The sequence below is a fragment of the Urocitellus parryii genome, chromosome 11 (assembly GCF_045843805.1).
Source record: "Urocitellus parryii isolate mUroPar1 chromosome 11, mUroPar1.hap1, whole genome shotgun sequence".
Classification (NCBI taxonomy): domain Eukaryota; kingdom Metazoa; phylum Chordata; class Mammalia; order Rodentia; family Sciuridae; genus Urocitellus; species Urocitellus parryii.
The window spans coordinates 24731899-24753343 of NC_135541.1; the positions used below are offsets into that span (position 1 = coordinate 24731899).

Below are 21445 nucleotides of genomic sequence, written 5' to 3' on the forward strand. Positions count from 1 at the left end.
TAAGTAAACCAGATTCAAAATCACTACAGCTGGCAGCTGAGTGCGGGCATGCAGTGCCACCTACCGGCAAGAGGGAGTTTTGCACTTTGCTTAGAGACCCAGGACAAAACCCAGGACACTGCTTCTCAGGCCCCCTTCCAGATAAGCTGCCAACCATGGGATGCCATTATCCTCCTCCTCACAGTGTTTCACTGGAATCAGGTGAGAGCCTGGTGTCCTCAGAGTTGCAGCACAGTATCAAAGAGTGGACATCCAGGACTCCTGGAAAGCAATAGCCACACTGATAGGACAAACTAGGTTTCATCTTTCACCTCCAACCCACTGGTAGAGACTGCCTGGAATGCTGGGTTGAGAAGGATTCTGAGGCCAAGTCTGGGCTTAGAAGAGAGAACTCTTATGATGGAATGGTGACAACAACCGTGGCTTAGAGGGACAACTTCCACACTGCTATTTCTATGGTGGATCTTGGAAACTTCCGGTCCACAGCTTGTTGGTGAAGGGAAGTTTGTTGCTCACACCCTCACAGCACAAGAAAACTGTCATTCCAACTTTTACTGGACTTTGATCTTTCATGTGATAAATAACCTCTGAGCCAGCCAAAGCCCTCTTGGAACCCTCTTCATGAAGAATTTGTCCTTGTTTTCAGAGCATGTACATGGATGACTCATTGATATGAGGCTCTCAAGTCAACAGTGGGCACTTCACTTTATCCAAAGTTTACATTTATCCCCCATCCCTCTACCAGCACTCATCACTGCCCAAAAGACCCCATGAGGACCATAAAGAGGTGAAAACACAAAGCCATTCTGAGCAGATGCTGGACAGCCAGCACAGATCATCCCTAGTCAAGGGTCCTGCTCCCTGCCCCTCCCACATCAGCTTGGGTCACTTGAGAATAATAAAAATTTGGAATCTTAAATCCTCAAATGGATTTGCAGTGCAGGCAAGGATCAGAGGGGCACAGAGCCCATCCCCCTTGGCAGTGGAGCCAACCTCTGTCCTCATGTGCTTCGGGGCATGTGACCTAGTTCATCCCACTGAGGTGTGGCTGTGTATGTTGTCTTAGCCCAGGGGTCAGCAAACTTTTTTCTGTAAAGGGACAGAAAAAAATATTTTTTTGCTTCATAGTCTCTTTTGTAACCATTCAACTCTGCTGCTGGAGTACAAAAGCAGTCAGAGACATGTGTAAACTAGAGCACATGCTGCATTAAAAATAGCAAGAGCTTTTTGCCAGGCAGGTGTGGTGGCACACACCTGTAATTCCAGTAACTCAGGAGCCTCAGGTGGGAAGACTGCAAGGTCAATGTCAAGCTGGGCTATTTAGCCAGGACCTAAGCAACGTAGTGAGTCCCTGTCTCAAAATAAAACATAAAAAAGGATATGGTAAAGCATCCCTAGGTTCAATCCCAAGTACCAAAACAAACAAAAACCCAAAATTCAATAACACATGCACATAACAAAAAAATCTAGAAATTTGACAAAAATAGGGGGTGGGTCATATTTGGTACAAGAGCCCCTCATTTATCAAATTCTTCATTCGCTCAAACCAGGGGTCTTCAAACAAGGTTCCACCAAATTTGGGATTGTTTGAAAGTGCCCCAGGGATCTGCAAATCTTTGGCTCTGATTTAAATTGATTTTCAGCTATTTATGAATCTATAACCACAATCAACCCAGTCAGATGCATTCCATCAGTTCCACATGCAGGAAATCAACATGTTCACTGGCTGTCCAGAGAGCTTCTCTGGTAAAGATCTCAGAGTGGGACTTCTCTTGCTATCACTACGTGTAGAATGGTATGGAAAATAGCGGGGAGCCTGGTCCCAGCAATATACAGACACATCTGGGAGTCCCAGGGCTGCCACTCACTATCTGGGTGGCTTTGGGCAAGTTACTTTAGCTCCCTAAACCAGCAAGGCCAGGACACCGTGAAACAGAATGGACACTGGCCATGGTGCTAGCACAGCCTCTGCAAGACTGAACCGTGGGAAGATGAAGCATTCACACTGTAGGACCCAGAATAATTGAGGTCACCAAGGGATACTCAGGGGATTCAGGGCAGGGCTATTTACCACCCGGTATGGAGGTATTTCAATATTTTGACCATCAGTTTGGCTGTATGGGTGTACACCAGCTGAATATCATTATAATATTGGATTCATCTTGGATTTGAACTTCTTGCTGGTTTCTTTTCTTTTGTTCCTGACATATTCTGTTACATTCCCACTACTTTGATTTGCCTTTCAGGTAGGGGAGGGGGCTATCTGTAATGATCTTAGCAGTCTTGGTGATTAATAACAGGGCTTCTGCTTTCCTGCTAAGTGGCAGTTCCATTGGGTCACTTCCATTGTTGGCAAACACTCCTGGGTCCAGTGATCTGCAGAACTTGGGGAAGTGGTGGTTTCAACTAAAGGGTCCAGCATTCCAGAAGCTGTGGCACCTCTGCCCTGGTGCTGCAGTCCTAAGTCAGGCCTGGGGCTTTGATGCTCATCTGGCTTTTTAATTTCCTGGTGATTCAATCAACAATGCTCCCCACCTCTGGGTCCCTCTTCAGTACTGAGATCATCAGAAGGCTTGTCTGGTTGTGATGAAACCTGCCCCCAGCTTTTTACTCCAGCTTCTGAAAGCTCTTTTCTAGGCTTGAGGTGCTCATTTGTGGTTTCAGTAATAGAGTTTGGACCTTCAGTGTCTCTTCATTGCCCAAGGCTCTCTATAGCTATTAATGATGCCCCAGTGAAATCCACAGCTTTTATTGTACCTTATCTTTCTGCTTCTAGCATCATATTTTCCTGCTTCCCGAGAGAACTGAAGGGTCTGTGGTGTTCTTCGCTGGGCCCTCGGGATGGAATTCATGGGTTTTAGAATCTCTGAAGTTTATCTCAATTTGGTGACATCTGCTGCCCTCACCATGCATAAGTCCTTCTTAGTGAGGCAGCCTGATGCCATTCTATAAGCCTGGACTGTGTCCAGCTTGGTAGGCTTCTTATGGCCACTGGCTCTGTGAGTCCTGGAGGCTCCTCCAAGAGCATGACTGTGACCCCAGTGGCAGGCAGGCCAGAGGCTTTTTGTCACCTCCTGCCAAAATGGAGGGGACCTGAGGCCGAGTTCCCTCTCTCTTCCTTTTCATTTCCCTGTGACTGTTCTTAGGTTGCACAGCATCCATGGCCAGGCAAAGAGCACTGATTGTAGAGGAAGCTCCATACCAGACCTTCTGCCCCAAGGCTGCCTCTGCTGGCCCAAAGAGTCCTGGTTATGTGATGGAAATGGCTGCGTACAAAAACACCTTCATTACACGCCCATCTGGGTGCCATGATGCCAGTGGCCCTAAGGCAGCTGTGGTAAAGTCTGTCTCGGCCACTCAGTCCAGCCTTGCCCTTCTTCCCTGCAAACAGCCTCTCTGGGCCTCCGACACTCAGAGCACAAGCACAGCCAGCACTTCTTTTCTGGCCCAAACTGATACTCATTTCTGGAAGCACCTCGGTCTTCTTTTTCCTCCTTCCTGGACTATCTTTCTGCAACTGCTACCTGGTGCCACACTGCCTGGGACATGTGTTCACTCAGACCCTGGGCTGAGTGCTCAGAAAGACAAAGGTTGGGTGGGCTTCCAAGGTTGCCCTTCACCCCCACACCTATAGGCTCTTGCCCCCTCTAATGATGCCTTTGGTTTTCTTTGCGAAGTGCCCACTCATAGCTAGGATCCTTGGGGAGATGGGCAATCAGTGCACGCACAGATGTCTGCTCACCCCTTCTTGGTCTTCCATGGGCATCAGCCATTCATGCTTCTTTCCTTTCTCCCAGAGAGCCAAGGCTGCTCGGCAAAGGAGGAGACTGATTCATCAGGGCTCTCTGGAGGTGGTGAAGGAGGTGCTGCAGGAACTTCTGGAAGAGTGGAGGTTGCCTCATTCCAGAATCCCTTACACAACATCCCAGTGACAGAGAGCTCGTTACTTCCAAAGCAGCTCTGACTGCCTTCGGCTCACTATCCACAGTGGGAGAATTTTGCCTGGTGCACATCCAGCTCCTTCATAAGTCATCACTGCCTTGGTACTTTTGGGTCTCAGATCAGACCTCCTGACACTTCCTACTTCACCCAGGCTGTGCCTTACCCTCTGGGTCAGCATGGACAACTGCTCACTTCAGACACTGCGGTTTCTCTTCCTGTGTTTGGGGCCACAGATATTCCACCTCTTTCCCCATTGGCAGAGCTGCTTAACAGCACAACAGGACCAAGGGCCAATAAGAGGGGGTTAGCAGGCACAACAACTGAATCTTGGCTAAAATCTGAAGCAGCTACCAAAACTCCTCTCCAGGAAGAGCCTGCAGTGCCCCCTGCTGGCTGAAGGAGAACTTGCGTGCAGGTTCAATTTCCTCCCAACTCCTTTCTGCAAAACTTCCACCTTGGCAGCTGACCCCTGATGGTCCAGGTTAGAGAATTCTAGGAAGCAGATGGGTCACATTGTCCATTGATTTCCAAACATGGAAAGATATATACAGGGCTGCTATGGAACATTGTGTCCTTTAACAAAGGCCTTTGGGCTGAGGGGGTACTTGGGGGCTGAAATCCAGCCTATACCTTGTTAACAAAGCTGTGTAGCCCAGCCTCAGCCTGGGTCTGGCCACAGGAAGAGGTATCATTTTATAATTGGCCTAGAGAAAGTGTCCCTTTGTGTGATTTGTACATTCTAGGCTGCATCCCAGCAGCCCTGGCACAGAATGCTTTCTTCAAAAGGCAATTTCATTAAAAAACAAAAAACAAAACAAAACAAAACCCTTCTCTGGCTAAAGGAGAATTTGGAAACCACCTAAAAGATGTGGGAAGTGAGGACCATGAAGGGAAGGAGTTAAAGTCAAGCAGTTAATGCCAGGGCAGAGCTCAGATGCCAGGTCCACCTTCTCCACTTCTTGGCACTGCACTGGGCTGGTTTCTATCCCAAGCCCCTTCTGAAGCATCCTGGCTTTGCTGACCCTCCCCTGCTCAGTCCCATCAACTTCTCCCTGAAACCAAGCTACTCTGCATGATCCTACTGTCCTAGCTAGGATCATGGCACAGTGTTTGCCCAAAAGGGGGCATGGTCAGTCAGTTCGTTGACCCAGTCTGTGTGATTTCCTACAAGTACCTCACCCAAAGGGATGAGGGCAGACATACGGAAGGACAGAATGGCGAGGAACTAGAAGGGGCCACCAGACAAGGTGTGGAACTAAGACAGGGAGCCTGAAGTGAAGTGGCTCAGCTACTGTGCAGATGGGGCCTGCTTTGCAGGTGCAGCCCGCCGGGGTGTCTGTGCCACGCCGTAAGGCACATGGGCAGCCACGGTGCCCATCTCCTGAGCCCCAGCCACGTGGAACATCTGATCATCAAAGAAGATATGTGGGCGAATCTTCTCCAGGAGGGGGCCCTTGGGTGCTCCAGCTAGGAACAAGGCCTCATCCGTCTCCAGGCCCCAGCTGCGAAGGGTCTTGAGAGCTCGGGCCCCAGAACTGGCTGCGCTGCGTGCTGTCACCAAGTAGGTGCGGATTGGGCATTCTAGCCGCAGGCCCTTGGAGTAGAACTTCTTCTGTAGCCTACCCAGTGCCTCCAGGAAGCCCTTTAAGGGGCCCTGTGAAAAAGTAAGGGAACACTGTGAGCTCAGCCTCCCCAACGAGTGCTCCCCTCCTCTCCCTGAGGCACTAGTGTCCTCCTTGTTGGTATGAGAAAACTTTTCAGGATCCCTACATCTCTCCGGTAGTTTAGCTGTACCTGCTGGGGTTCCTGTGTGCATCAGTGGGGCTGTAGGAACCCACAGTCTGGAGTCTGTCTTACTGAGATTGGAGCTGTGCCAGAATAACTGTACCAGGGCAATTGTGAGTGTGCATATCTATCCATGCCCCCATCAGCAGGTGTCTGTCTGGCAGCTCTGTAAGCATGGCCTTCTGTGCCCACCAGAAGGGAAGATATTAAAATTAGTAACTATGGCATGGACACCCTCCAGCATCTGGGACACAGGGGCCAATGTGTATCTGGTGAATATGAACCTGCCCCTGGGCACACAGGTGGCTCAGGATGCCAGACTCAAGCTTTCTGAGGGCAGGGAAAGGATTTATTTCTCTACAGTGCCCAGAGCAATGAAAAGTCCCAACTCTTCAATTCTATACAGTGTGATGAGACATGAGTTAATGAGGATATATGAATTAAGAACTGGAAGATGATGAAGACTGCTTATTTCAAAAGTAGCTGGGAATAAGTTGGGCTTCTAGGCTTAGAGACTTCTGCCTTGCTGGATGACTCAGAGCAAGCAGTAGTCCTTGGACCTCTATTGACCACTTAGTGGGAAAATTGTCTTGCTCTGAGAAACTGATTTTTGGCAAAAAATTCAAACTGGAGCTCCCAGGAAGACTGGAGAACCCCACAGCTCCAACCCCAAGAAATTTTCAACAAGTATTAAGACATGTTCCATTCTCAGAGGGCCATTGAGCAATCTGAGTGTGACTGAAGTCCCTGATCCCACTAACCGAGGCATAGCAGGAAGTGGCCCAAGCATACAGTCTGTCCCAGTGCCCCACCCCATGCCCCAGCCAGATGTCCCTGCTCCAGTGGGCCTGCCCCATGTGGGCTGCCAATTCAGTTCTTCCTGTCCTCCAGGAAGGGGAACGGGAGTTTCTTCAGGAACAGCTTACTCAGAGGTGATACCAGAGAGGAGTTGAGGGATCCAGAGACAGGATGGTGGATTCAGAGGGAGGAGGTAAGGCCTTTGGAGAGCAGTGGGAGTTTCAGACAAGATGTGGGGACTTAGAGAATGAGAACTTCAGAGAAGGGGTGGAGACCTCAGAAAGGGGATTAGGCTCCAGAAAGGAAGGAGGACTTCAGGAAGGGACAGAGCCCTCAGAAAAGGGAATGGAGCTGCAAGGAAGGGGAAGAGGTTCAGAGATGGGGCTCAGAGAGACCATGGAGACTTCAGTGAGGATGATGGGGACTGAGTGAAGGGGTGGGAGCTCACTGAGGGGGCTGGGGCCCAGCGAGAGGGACGAGGGATTTAGGTTAGGTGAGGGGATCTGGCTAGAGTCTGGGCTGAACCCAGGTTTGGTTCTGACCAAGGGCAGGTTCTAGGGAGCCACCTTGTTCTTCTCAGGGGTTCTGGGACGATGTAGAGCACCTGGGCCAAAGGTTTGTTCTCATGGGCCTTCTCATGCTCGAAGAATCTGTCCAGCCCATGCGCCTTGACAATGCGCTCTGACTCGTCTGAGAAGAGCACAGCATCCCCATCGAAAGCCACGCGCAGTTGACTCTGGGACACAACGACATCCCTGCTGGGGCTGAAGATGGTGGCAGCTGCAATCCCTGGGCAGAGAGAGGCAAGCATTGTCTGTCTTCAGGGCAGGCAATAGGGGCCCCCTGGGTGGTGCAAGAGAGGGCTGTCTCAGGCTATGCCAGAGAGGGTTCACTCTGACTACGCTCACCCACCTGCTCTCCCCCACCAGGACAGAGGGCAAGGTTAATGAGAGCTAGTGTTAAAAATATCTAAAAAACAGTAGTTAGTTCATGGACATTGGCCATAGGAGTAGACAGAGCTGTAGCTTCAACACTGGGTGCTAAGGGACCTCACCTATGTGGAGAGGTCTGGGACAGTCCTGGAGGCAGGAGGAGGCTTCAGAGGGCTCAGGGCAGGAGTTCTTTACCAAATAGTATGAAGGAATTTTAATACCAAGAAAAATCATGCTAGGGATCAGCCAAAGAGCTGGTCCTGGGAAGAAGGACCTGCTCTCCTGCCCAGGGCTCCTCACAGACCCCTGATATGGATCTACAGAGGGTCTGGAAAGGAGCCCTTTACTCTGGCTAGCCCTGGTCACTCCCTTGCTGTTCACTGTGATAAGTCACTCACCTTTTTCTGGGCCAAGATAAAATTAAGGTCCTTATGGCTCTGTCTGGGGCTGAGATTCCAGGCTGCATTAGGGATGGGATGGGTGTGGGCACCATGTCTACAACCACAATGGTTCCCAGGTATGCCCTACTCAGGGCAGGTTGGCCATTCAGGGTTCCATGAAACAATACAGGTGGCCCTATGGGGTGGTAGCACAAGCTGCCTTTGACTGTGTGCAGCCTCCATAACTGGGTCTTCTCTGTGGGAACCCAGGCTAAAGGCTAGAGCTGCCCTGGACCCAGAGCACAGGTGCTAAGAGGCTGGAAACCTGGCAGCTTGTCTTCATCTTTCTGAAGGCCACTTCTGTCCTGCTCTTTGGGAATCCAGGATCATAGAGGCAGGGCTCAGCAGAGCTTTAGGAGGAGTGAACAGTACAGGCCTCACAGCAACCTCACAAGCCTGAGGATGCCAACAGCAGGGCAGCCCCTGGGCATCAGGCTTGGCACCTTTTCAGCTCTGCTAATGCCAAAGCCAAGGTGATCCAGAACCATCTGACCCTTAAGCAGGGCCTCCCTCCAGACCACTCTCCTGCTCCCTAGCCTGAGGTCAGGTTACAGGCTCACAGAAGCATGCCTACATGTCAGCACTCAGGCCTCAACCAGGGAGTGTGACATCTGCCCAGGAAAATGGCTCCTGGGTCCTGATTAAAGAAGCCTTGTGGAGCTCCCAACAGCCCAGGAGCGGGAGGCATCAGGAGAGTGGCCAGGCTTACAGGCAGGAGAAAGCAAGAAAGAGGAAGAGAAAAGTGGATATGAATCCTGCCACTGTAGTGTTCAGCCTGGGGAGTCTTCTCAGGCAGCCGGGCAGTCCTTCTTCCTCCATAGCCTGAGTGAGTTGGATACACACCCCATGGGGAGGACTGAGTCTATCCTGGCCACCATAGTCTCCCCTTGAAAAGGGCTCATAGAGAGAACTCCCCTTTGTTGGAACTTGCCCCTGGATTTCCTGGCCTCACTTTAGCTCTGGCCAGCCCAACTGCTGGAGATGCTGGCCATTTCCTGAGCCCATCACTCTGGCTGGACCGGATATGGATCCCCCATCCCACTGGCTCAAAAAAGGGCAGGAACTGCCCATGATCATACAGGAATCAGAACTCTCACTGACCTGGAGGAATCTTAGAAGGAAGTAGCTTTCTGGGCTGTAAGGAGGGTTTCCATGGAAACAGAAGGTTGGGTAATGCTGATGAATAAATCCATCTTTAACACAGTAGAGCAGGAGGTAGGGAAATAGAATAGGTGGGGCCTTGTTTTCAGACTTTATAAACAGATCACAGGAGTTTAGGCACAGGCCCCTCTCTAGTTACCATAGCAACTCCCAGTACCTGTATAGTTTTAGGACCCAGGCCTCCCACCTCTTAGACCACTTTGCTAGACTTCCTGTATTTTCCCTCCTCATTCTGACTTACCCTCATCAATGGCTTCTCGCACTTTTTCTGCATCAGCTGACAAGTAGAGGTTGGTGTGATAGGCCTTGAGGTAGCAGATGGGGCTGTTCCCTCCTGTCATGCAGAACCTCTCGATGAACAGATCTGGGGAGGAGGCAGAGAGCACCCAGGTGAGGCCAGGGTCAATCCTCCAGGTTTTAGAATGGGTTCTCTGTGCTTAAGGAGTGCCATCTTGGATTCGTGTGGTGGTGGGCAGCAGAGTGATTCTCTGTGACTTTAGGCCAGCATTTCCCTTCTGAGCCCCTTCACCCTTCATCAATGACATGGAGATGAAAGTGCCCAGCTCACAGAAATTCCCTCTTGTCAGGGAATCAGGATGCTATAGACACCTGACCCAGCTGTCAAACAGTTAGTCCCCATGGCTGCCAAGGGTGTAAAATATTTGCTGGTCGACGGCTGCTGTTGTTTTAAGTGATCTATCACTACTTCAGCCCCTCACCCAGAACCCCTGTCCTCCTCACAGCTCACAGTCCACAGTCCAAAGTCCACAGAAAGGTGAAATGCCCAGCACCACAGAGGTCTTTCAGGGCCAGCTCCAGCACTATCTACTTGGTGCGTGTGGACTGCTCAGCACCTATCATACAGGCGATTAAATATTTTTAGTATCACTCCTGCTCCCATAAATTTGAAATTAATATTTTAAACATGCCAACTGGTGGCTGGGGGCATAGCTCAGTGGTAGAGCTCATGCTTTTACGCACAAAGCCCTGGATTCAATCCCTAGCACCCCAAATAAAGAATTATTAAAGTAAATTAAATAAAGCCAACTGGATTAGCTTGTTTCCTTAAAACAAGGTCTTAGAAATCTGTCTCTCTCTCTCTCCCTAAACTGGATTTCTCTGCTTTTCCTTGTTTTATATTCAGAAAGCAGAGAAATCCAGTTTGGGGGCCGCCAGGGAGAGAGAGAGAGAGAGAGAGAGAGAGAGAGAGAGAGAGAGAGAGAGAAAGAGAATGTTAATTTGCTAGAGAAGCATAAGTAAGGGCTTTCCAGAACTTGGCTTCCGGCCTCTGTGGGCCAATTTTACTTCCTGCCCCAAGGTTCTGAGACACTCTGGAACCTAATAAATTATTTTCTTCATCTGAAGCCAGCTCTGGAGGGTCTAATATCTTTGTTGAGGGGTGGGTACGTGGAATTGAACTCAAGGGCACTTAGTCTCTGAGCCATATCCCCAGCGCTTTTTCATATTTTAGAGACAGGTCTTGCTGAGTTGCTTAGGGCCTCACAAAGTTGCCAAGGCTGGCTTTGAACTCACGATCCTCCTGCCTCAGCCACTTGTGCCACTGGGATGACAGGTGTGTGCCACCACACTCGGCAAGTATTTTTAATCAAAAGTGTGGACTGAGACACAGAGCACTTTTACTCTGGCAACTGCCTATGATTCTCCCAGCAGCTTTGTGTGGCCTTTAAGCTTCATTGCAGGTAAAGAGGCATGGGGGCAGAAAGTACTGCTGTCACACAGGGAGTGGGGCCTGTGTACTGTGTGTGGAGCTGACTTGTGTCGGCTTGGGAAAACCTATGGTCAAATGAATTCTGTGAGATATTTGGTTGAATTTTGTTCAACCATGGGTGGCTTGAAATCAGCCACTGCAGGAATATTGACACCTGAAAACTGGCAACATATCAAATCAGGGTTTTTTGTTTTTGTTTTTGTAAACAGCCAGTTCACCAGCATACCACTGAACTTAGGGGTCCAGTGGGTACCAACTGATGCTGCATTGGTGTGGCCCATCCCCGGGGGTGTGGTAGGGCCTCCTGCTTACCGTAGTGGTTGATACTGTTGATGAGGCGGACTCCCACTTGAGCATGGTTGTTGGTCATGAGCACGATGTCAAAGACATCCTCACTGTCGGGGTACAGCTCCCGAAGCCGCTTATTCACAGCCTCCAGAGCCTGGAAGGAGAGGGCACCCTGTTGCTCAGATTCTTAGATGGATACCTGGGGCTGGTGGCCAGGGATCCAATGAGAGGAGGGGAGGAGAGAACAGGGGAAGGGAGGGGAGGGGAGGGAAGGTCGGAGGCAGACCTGGGATGAGAACAATGCATAGGGACAATCTCCTAATGGCTTTCTCCACCGCTGTGCAGGGTGTTTGCTCTTCAGGAGCGCCTCACAAAAGAGGTGAGTGAGGGCCACTCACTCACCAAACTGGTTACCTGGCACAGGGCTACATCAGTCCAGAGGAGGGGTGGCCTCTTCTTCCCACAAAGGCTCTGTTCCCTAGCCAAGCCTGTGCCCCGGTGGGGTTGCATCTGTACAGAGGGGGCTCCTTTTCCCTGCTCAGACAATCATGGGAGTGTTTTTTTCTAATCCCCACGAAGGCACTCTGTGGGCAGCTGCAGGACCTGCCCCTCACCTTCACGAAGGGGAAGGCTGGCCCGGGACTGAAGGGCTCATTCTCGTGCTCCAGCTGGTAGCGCACGTACTCCTCCACGCCCTGCTCCGTGTAGATCCGCTGCTCCTCGTCCATGCGGAACAAGGCTCGGGAGGACACAGCAATGGTGACAGCATTCTGAGGCCTGGGCTGTAGAGGTGCAGGAGTAAGGGCTGTCACTCAGACTTGCTCCGGGGCAGGTGTTCCTATGCAAGCCCCTCAGCTACTGAAGACGTAGAAAGGACCCAGGCCCAGGCTTTTCCCTAAAGAGACTCAGTCTGGGAAGAGGAAGACAGGCTAGGACCCTGTTTACAGAGAACCCAGAGGCAGAGGACGGCTTGCCATCTAGAGTGCAATCTGAAGGAGGGACATGCCCTCAGGGAGTTCGCAATCTGGTTGGGACATCTGAATACAACAGAAAAATGAATATGATGTATGTGGCCCAAGTATGACTGATGCTTGAGATCCAGGTGGTTTCCATTAGGAAATGAGAGCTACATGCCCTAAGGAAGAAATTGATGGCCAGGAACATAGCAATTACATAAGAAAATTTATCTCCAGCCCAGATCTGTCTCCTGAGCTCCAGATTCAAATATCCAACTGCCCCAGCTTCAACTCATCATGCCTGAGGCTGAATTCCCACCACTTCCTCCACCCCCAACTTGATCCCTCCTTCTTTCCTTCACCTCTGGGCTCAGCACCACCATCCACTCCAGAGCTCCACCAGAAGGGTAGACAGCACTGCTGCTGGGTTTCCATTTTAGCGACTAAATGGCTCAGGGATCACTCCAGGTAAACTGGGCTAACTGGGCTGCGCAAAATAACCACACAAGAGACACAAATACCTTTTTCTTTGGGTCACTGTGACAGCTCCTCTGACCTTAAAGGTCCACAGGAAGAGAGAGCGCGAGAGCACCTGCTGACCCCTTTTATTGAGGAGAAGCTATTCAAATGAGGCAAGGGGTCAGGTTTCAGGGGGCTGAGTCTATCTTCATGATGTCCACTGTCAGCAGGTTGACTGACACCTGGGTAGGCCACACCCAAGGCACAGTAAGAGAAGGGGACACACATACAAGACATTTCCATGGAACATTCTATCCTAAACAGGGCAAGGGGTAAGATTACAAAGGAACAGGTGAGCATAGCTCCACCCATGGGGCTGTAGGAAGACACAGCCTGGGCAGGAAGACACAGGTCACTTGAACCCTAGAAGAGCAGGGCAGTCTAGCAGCATGGGTGCCTGAGGTCACATCGCCCAGCAGGGGAGTTAACAGTCACGTGCGAGGTTGGTCTCCCACACACCACTGTCCACAGAAGCAGAACCCTAAAGTGAAGCCAACGCGGCTTCACTCCTTCTTCTTCCCCGACTCCATTCTCCATTAGTCAATCACCCCAAGCAGTCAACACGACCAAGGTCCAGCTTCTTTCTGTCTTCTCTACCAGACACCAGGCCATCAGCACCTCTCACCCTCTACAGTTTCTCTCCCATGCTGCTGTCGGGGGATTTTCCTCAAGTGCAGATGGGAGCACAGCCCACCTCTTCAGTGGTGACCACTCTTTTCAGAGTGGAATTGGCAGCCTTCGGTACGGAGTTGGAAGTCCTTCCCAATAGACCCCTTTCTCTTTCTCCACTCTCAGCTTCTGCTTTCCCAGTCTTGTTCAATGTGACCTTTCTCACAACTGACACACCCTCCCATTCTTCCTCTGAGCCTTTGCACATGTCGTTCCCTTTGCGGATATGCTGTTTCTCATACTCTCTGTCCAGCTAACTTCTACTCAACCTACAGGTCCCAAATTAGACTGTCACCTCTAGGAGGACTACCCTCACCACAGTCTCCATTTGATACCTCTCCTGTGGGTTTTCTTCTTAGAACAATTAACATTAAATTATAATCGCTTATTTAACGTTTTTCTAGGTGAATTCTAGGAAGGAAGCAGGAACATGAGTATCTCATCTGTTATTGTTATTATTGGTACCAGTAGTAGTACTGGGGATTAAACCCAGGGGCACTTTACCAGCAAGCGAAGCCCTCAGAAGTTTTTTATTTTTTAATTTTGAGACAGGATCCTGGACTGGGGATTTAGCTTAGTTGGTAGAGTGCTCGCCTTGCATGCACAAGGCCCTGGGTTCAATCCCCAGCACAAAAAAAAAAAAAAAAAAAGAGAGAGAGAGAGAGTCTTGTTAAATTATTGAGGCTGGACTTGAACTTGTGATACTCCTGCCTCAGCCTCCTGAGTCGCTGGGATTACAAATGTGTGCCACCATGTCTGGTTTCATTATTATATCTCTGTGCCTGGCACAGAGAGGTGCTCAGCAAACCTTTAATACCTCTTGAATTTTAACATATTTCAAAAATATTTCACACATATACATTTTATATATGTTTTTAATTTTTTTAAAAAATTATTTTTTCTTTTTAGATATACATGACAGTAGAGTTTATTTTGACATATACACATGGACTATAACTTGTTCTAGTTAGGATCCCATTCTTGTGGTTGTACATGATGTGGAGTTTCACTGGTGGTATATTCACATATGAACATAGAAAAGTTATGTCACATTCATTGGATTGAACCCAGGGGTGCTCTGCCACTTATTGCCGTCACCCAATCTTCAAGGTATTGGTAGTAAGAGGTGAGGCCTTTGGAAAGTGATCCGGTCATGATGGGTTTAGTTATTCTTATAAAAGACACACCAGAGAGCTTGCCTACAACACTCCCCTTTTAAAAGTTTTTTAAATTTTGAGACAAGAGTCTCACTAAGGTGCTGAGGCTGGCCACAAACTTGCAATCTCCCTACCTCAGCCTCAGAGTCATTGGGATTACAGGTGTGCACCACTGGGCCCAGCATCAATATACTTTTAACATATTTCAATAAGAAAGTGTGTGCAATAAAAAACTTCACATGGAGCCAGGCACAGGGGCACATGCCTATAATCCCAGTGGCTGAGGAGGCTGAGGCAGAAGGATCTTGAGTTCAAAACCAGCCTCAGCAAAATTGAGGCGTTAAGCAACTCAATGAGACCCTGTCTCTAAATAAAATACAAAAAAAGGGCTTGGGATGTGGCTCAGTGTCTGAGTGACCCTGAGTTCAATCCTTGGTTACGAAACAAAGACGAAAAACTTAACATGAAACAGAAATTCCAATGCAGTGCCCTCATCTGTTCAGATTGCTTCAAATATAGCAGGTGCCCAGAAAATATTTTGTTAGTTGGTGTAAAACTAGCGGACATTGACCAGTTTTTTATGCCAGGCACCTGAGCTTGGGTAGAGACATGGCTCCTGTTCTCAGAGCTCATGGTGTGGTAGGGAAGGTGATGGTAGTAAGAGGTGAGGACTTGGGAGGTGATCAGGTCATGATGGGATTAGTAGTCCTACAAGAGACACCAGAGAGGCAAGAGAGCTTGCCTTGCCTGTTCCACCGTGTGAGGACACAGCTAGAAGTTTCCATCTTTGAATCAGAAAGTGGACCCTCATCAGATACCGGTCTGCTGGTATCTTGATCTTGGACTTCAGCTTCCATAAATAAATAAATTTATGTTGTTTACAGTAAAAATCACCGAGTTTATGGCACTGTTTGTTATAACAGCCCAAATGGTCTAAGACACTCAACTTCTGGTGGAAAGGGGAGAGGAGTTTGACACCACAGATAGCAGCTGGACTCTTTTTAGTCCCTGGCAAGGATCAGAATGTGGGTGCCCAAGGGATTCATGGACACCCAGAGAGTCCTTCCACATCTCTGTGACCTGGGAAGTCCTAGATCATGATTCCTACTTTATAGATAAGGAGACAGGGGCTCAGATTGAAGTAAAGACTTGTGAGTAGACCTTAAATTCTGGCCTGTTCCTGGTAGCCCTGTGGACTAGGGATCCCACCCCACTGGTTCTTTCTGGGGTCAAACCTGGGCTCCAAACAGTTGATAACGCTGATCACCATGTGACAGGCACTATGCTGGGGACATAGCTGAAAACAATACAGGAGACCCCTGCCACCGTAGATCTTACTTATGATTTTCTTCAAGGCAGGGATTCATGCCATTCATAAGAAGAACACTGTCCAGTGGAATTTCCTGTGATAATGCAAATGTTCCATTATCTGTGCTGTCCATGTGGCTATGGAGCAATCTGAAGTGTAGCTAATGAGACCAAAGATCTGGGTTTTTAATTTCGTTTAATTTTAATGAACTTATATATCTACATATAGTTAGTGGCTAGTGCAGCTTTAGAACCTAAAAATGGAATGGAGAGCCAAAGAATTCCCCAAGGTCATGTGACTGACTGACTTCAGTTTGCAAAGCATTAGTTTTTAACCCCAACCAAGATGGTGTATGTGGCAAGTAGGGTCAGTGTAAGGACTGGTGGAACAGGTCCTCCTCCTAGGCTCAACCCAAATGTCTTTCCCAGTTGCTGAACATTGTATGTCTGTGTTTCCTTGGGCTGGGCACCCCCCTAGCCCCATCAACACTGGTGATCCTTCAAGGAAGAAGCTAAAGTCAAAAGCCCTAAAGGAAAAGGGTGATAGGGTGATGGCCATGGATGGTAAGGGTAGGGTCAGAGGTGCGGACATTCACTCTTCATGAATCTAGGAATTCTATATGCTTTTGAGACAGGGCTTAGCCTACCCTATCCTCTGGGCGTACTACCCCAGGGACAGACCCATGCTCCCTTGAAGGACAGAGAGCCAGCTGCTCCCCCGTCCCTTCAGGCAGGTTCCCAAGCCTGTCATTCCAGCCCAGGCAGCCAGCCAAGGTCTCAGTCCCTACTTTCTGTCTCACAGTCTCTGCCAGACTGCCAAGTCCTGAGTCTCCTCTGGCCGAGCTACCCAGACCCCATCTCATCCCACTCCTGACCATTGCAAGAAAAATCATCCTGGCTGCCTTGGCCCCAGGAGTCTCTACTTCCCTCTTTTCCAGATAGGGAAGTAGGCTAGTGAGGGGCAGTTTTGCTCTACACCACACAGCAAAGTCAAGGCAGAGCCAAGATGAGATCCCAATTTTCGACTTCTATCCTGGCCTCTGTCCACACAGCAGTTCCCTTGATATGGCCCTCCTCAATGGCTCCCAGAAGTCCTCAACCTCTGTTACTTTAGTGACTTCCCTGGATATACCTTCCCTAGCCTCCCTTTCCAGATTGGGAGAAATGGTGAGAGGCAGAGTCTCAGGACAGGGCATCTTTTCCCTCTCAAATGGAATTCCCAAGACAAGGACTCTGCTCTCCACCCCCAGACCACTCTCAACACAACACAAGTAAAGTGGGGTCAAAGGGCCTCCAGGGCATGTGCTGCTATAGGAAATGCGCTCCAGCTGGAATAGGTGAATGGCAGTCAAGACTCCAAGCTGACCGGAAGAACAGGTGAGGGGGTGCTTAGAGACCCTCCTGAGCCTGGCCAAATCTCTAACACCTGGTCACGCGTTGTCAGGTGCACCAAAATCAGAAAGCAGCCCACATCTCAGACTGGGAAATGGGTCAAAACAATTCAGTGGAAGCTCTGGCTCTAGGAAGCCAGAGTCCTGCCAGCTCCCTGCCTTCTGCTGGGGCTGAGGCATTGCTCTGACTTAGGGGGTGGGGAAGGAAGATTAATAGAGGGCAGCTCAGCTACCACTCCCACTCCAGCCTGCCTGAGAAGCTTCCATATAAATCAACATGATTCTGCCTAGTGCACCCAAGATAGGAACAGAGCCAAAACCTATTATTTCTGGAAGGACTTAGAGAGAGAAGGGTGGCTGGGAGAAAGGGACAGAAGAGCTCTGGATTGAGGAAGTCCTCTGACCCCATAAGGTGAGGGCCTCCTATGTGCCTTCACTCAGTTAAATATTTCTCTCAGGCTCCTGGGAATAAGAATAAGTCCGGGCCAGGCCCTGATGGGGCCCAGGAGGCCTAAAGCCCCCAAAATAGCCTGTGGGAAGAGGGGCTACTACAGGAAGGAATAGGAGCTGGGAAGCCTCCAGGTTCCTTGCCTCCCAGAGATCCATGAGGGAGGCTGGAGGGGTCATGACTGACCTCTGGGCCTGAGCTCCCTGGTTCTTGGTGCTTGGGGAGGAATAGGATTTGGAACACTCCAATCTCCAACATCCATCTCCTCTCCAGCCCCCAGGCCACAACATCAATCTAGCTTTGCCTTCTGTCTATTATGCCTTCTGCCAGATCTGCCCTTTCCAATCCATCCAGCAAACAGCCCTAGAGTGATCATCTAGAATGAAACTGGGATCAGGAAAAAAAAGTGTGTGGGGGGGGACCAATTTAATCCCCTGCTGAAAAATCCTATAATAGGTCCATTATGGTCTCCATGTTTTTTTTTTTTTTAAATGTAGGTTGTTCTTTTATTCAGATGAACTCTTAGGCAGAACCTCAATATGAAAATCATATTGCCATAAATAATAGGTATGAGCTTATTTTACAAATTCAAACATATAATATATATTTATGAATGTATTTATTATAAAGTCAACCAACAAAAACAACACAGTTGTTTTGATGAGAACAAACATAAAACCAGGGGTGGGGACGCCAGGGCAGACTTAAGCTTTAGAATCCAGCCAATTTATTTCTGTTTTTGTTTTGGGGCAGGGTTGAGAAAGCCCTGATTCATACAGATAAGTGGTTGCAAGTGGGAATGGTTTTAATTTTGTTAAATAATGGGGCTGACAATCTCAAGATGCTTTTCTATTAAATAGAACTGAGGAAAAGCTTTATTCTGAGGTTTGCTAAAAATGTAATAATAATAAACCTGTGGCACAAGTTAATATGTCTCTGGTCCCCATAGTGCTGAAATCTCCAATGAACACATTTGAGTGAGTTGGGCTTTATCACATATTTTTAATAGTTTAAAACATAGTTTAAAGAAGAAAGAAAATTGTATTCAATTGTCTGCAGGCCCCCTGAAACATGGGTCTCCACAGAACCTAGTTTGAAAACCTCATCTCACTAAGGCCCTGTCCACAAGCCCCAAGTTCCTCCACCCAACAGCATCTCTGTTACTCTTCTCTGAATTACCCCACATTTTCCTACTGAGTCCTGATTCTGAAACACAGTCCTTGATTTCAAAGACATCTCCATCTTTTCCCTCTCTGCCTGGGAAACTCCATCTACTCAAGTTTTAAGGTCAGCTGAAATACCAACTCCACAAAGCCTTTCCTGGTGGGCAGCCACTCCCTCCTCTATGCTCCCACTGCACCATGTGGGATCTTTTTTTGAGCACCCACCATCTCCAGAGCCTCCAACAGTGCACTGTGAACTCCTTTGACTGGGACACAGTTTAATCAATATCTCAATGCTATGGATGACCAAGGCCTAGAGATGTCCAAAGAATGACTGTTGGGGTGAGCTTCCAAAGGCTCTTTGAAAGGAAGCTTAAAGGTCTTTGGTGAATACATCCGGGCCAGCCTTTATCCTCAGTCCCTTCCCCAAGCTCTGTGATCTGGGAAGATGGACTGAGCAAGGCTAAAGGCAGACCAGAGCTTTATGATTTATCCCACAGGGGAAGAGGAGCTCTTTCCTCTGTGTGAGGTCTCAAAGGTTGGACTCAACTTTAGGATGTTAATGTCCATTTCAAAGGGGGAGCAGAGCTTGCTACTGGGGTGCAGAACCCAGCGTTGGGACCCTAGAATGAGGGGCACAAAGGCCTGAGCGCACAGAGCAGATCTCCAGTGCCTGGAGCAAGAAGGGAGGGCAGCATCCCGACACCGACAGCAGGGCCCCAAGCTATGGCCCGAACACAGAGGTCTGGGTCCCGAGCCCGGTGCCCAGATAAGTGGAGAGGGGAGCACACAGAGAGGAGCCGGGTTTCCAGTTTCGAGTTACCGGAGCCTGGGACGCTGCTTCAGGCGGGGTTGACCAGCTTTGCCAACAAGTGCACCCGAGCACCCCGGATAGTGGGGAAGGAGGTAATCTGGGGTCGCAGCCCAATCTGAGCAGTGATAACACTTGGGGGGAGGGGGATCCTGGTGTGGAAACTGAGCCCCGGGTGGGGGGGGGAAGAGAAGAAAGAAAGAAACAACAACACACAACCACCAGAACAGAGCTCCCAAAATAAACCCGAGCCTGAGCCAACTGCTGGGCGCATTCTGGAGCAGAGGAGCTGCGTTCCCTCCCAGAGGGGCACTACGGGTCCCTTCCCAGGGGCCTTGCAAACCCGCCTCTGGGTGACCCTTTCCCGGCCCGATCTCCCCATCCATGCATGCCCCGCTTTTACCGATTTAGGTTTCTTCTTGGGCGCGAGGTTGTCATAGAAAGTCTTGGCCTCCTCCCAGCGCGGGGCCGCGGCGGTCTCTGCCCCGGGTCCAGGTTCCCGGGCCTCCCGGGACTCCCCGGGTTCCATGCTCCAGCTCTGACCCTGCCGGGCCGGAGCAGGCGGCTGCGGAGACGCGGAGCTCGCGGGGCTGGGCTGCGGGAGGGAAGGCGCGGCGGGGCGTGAGAAGAGGGCGGGCAGCAGCGGCCAGGGTGTCCGCGTGAGCCGCCGCCCCGCCCGCCCGCCCGCCGCCGGGTGGGGGACCCGGGAGGTTAGGCTCGCCCTCTCTGTCGCCGGCGTGCTGCTGCTGCTATAGGTGCGGGGTACAGCTGAACTCTCCTTTCCCGACCGACCCGCGCCTGAAGCAAATGGAGGGATGCGGTTCCAGATTTGCAAGCTTGTAGGGTGCTGCGGATTCGGGATTGTCAGGATGATGTTCAAGGGCATGGAGAGAGGGGAGATCTGACAACTTTTCTCACCTAGAGTGATCACTAAAAGAGAAAATGGAAAGTGACTCTCCACCCTCCTTTCCAAAGCTAACCGTCCCTCTGAACCCCTCGGATGCCAGAATGCTGGAATCCTAGGACCATGAGCAGTCCCCTTCCTTCAGACCCTAGGCATCCTGCGGACTGAGGAGGAGGTGGATGGACAACTCCAACTACCAACAGGGACCTGCTCCTCAGCGGGGGGCAAGTGGGAGATCCAGCCAGCAGCCCTTCTATACCATGGCGGAGGCGGTCGGGACACTGCGATGCTGCCTCTTCTGCGCCCTGGCCTAGAGGGAAACCCAGATGGAAGAAACTGGGACTCTGAGCCCAGATTCTCGCTGGCTCCTTGTTGGCCAGCAGAGGGCGCGCGTTCCCAGGTCCCACCTGCCGAATTGGGAGTGGTTATTTACATGTTATGGAGGGGCTGGAGGCGGGAGCTTAGAAGTAGGGCCTAGGAAACAAACGTTAGGCTGCTGGGGTTTTTTTGGAATTCCAGGGTATTGTCCCTTTGGTGCAGAGCCCTGAACTATGAATATCATCCATTCCAAGGAACAGGCCAGGAAGTCTAAGAGTGAATACAGAAAGGAGGGATCTTCCTGGCCTCCACTGTATGAGGAGGAACCAACCAAACCTTGTTTGGGAAAAAGAGGGAAATTATAGTAACCAAAAACAGTTATAGGAGTGAGGGGATGTGTGTTTGTCCTTCCCAAGACTTAGAAAATAACTTCTAGTTATGACCCCAGGCCTCTCCCACCCTGCCTGTCCTTTGCTAATTTGATGATAACACTCCTCCTATCCTATCCGAAGGTGGAGTTGTCTGAGGTGGCCTTGTGACTTGCTTTGACTAACAGAATGCAGTAGAAATTACCGTTATATGGTTTCCAAGCTGAAGTCTTAAGAGGCCATGCAGATTCCATTTTTTGCCCTCTTGGGAACCAGCTACCATGTAAAGAAGTGTGGACCATTCTACTGCAAAGAGGCCACGGAGTGTAAGAAGCCAGTATAGAGGTTGGGGATGTAT

General features: G+C 49.9%; 1 protein-coding gene across 1 annotated transcript; it reads right to left on the bottom strand.

Annotated features, from left to right (window-relative positions):
* Window positions 1-1241: 1241 nt before the first annotated feature.
* Nt5c1a (5'-nucleotidase, cytosolic IA) lies at window positions 1242-20146 on the bottom strand. The gene is made up of 6 exons (XM_026393481.2): window positions 19901-20146; window positions 11690-11857; window positions 11100-11229; window positions 9300-9422; window positions 7130-7314; window positions 1242-5596 (listed from the first exon to the last, which is right to left on the bottom strand). The coding sequence occupies exons 1-6, from the start codon at window positions 20024-20026 to the stop codon at window positions 5231-5233; spliced, it is 1098 nt and encodes a 365-aa protein (XP_026249266.1). The 5' UTR covers window positions 20027-20146; the 3' UTR covers window positions 1242-5230.
* Between the last annotated feature and the right edge of the window lie 1299 nt (window positions 20147-21445).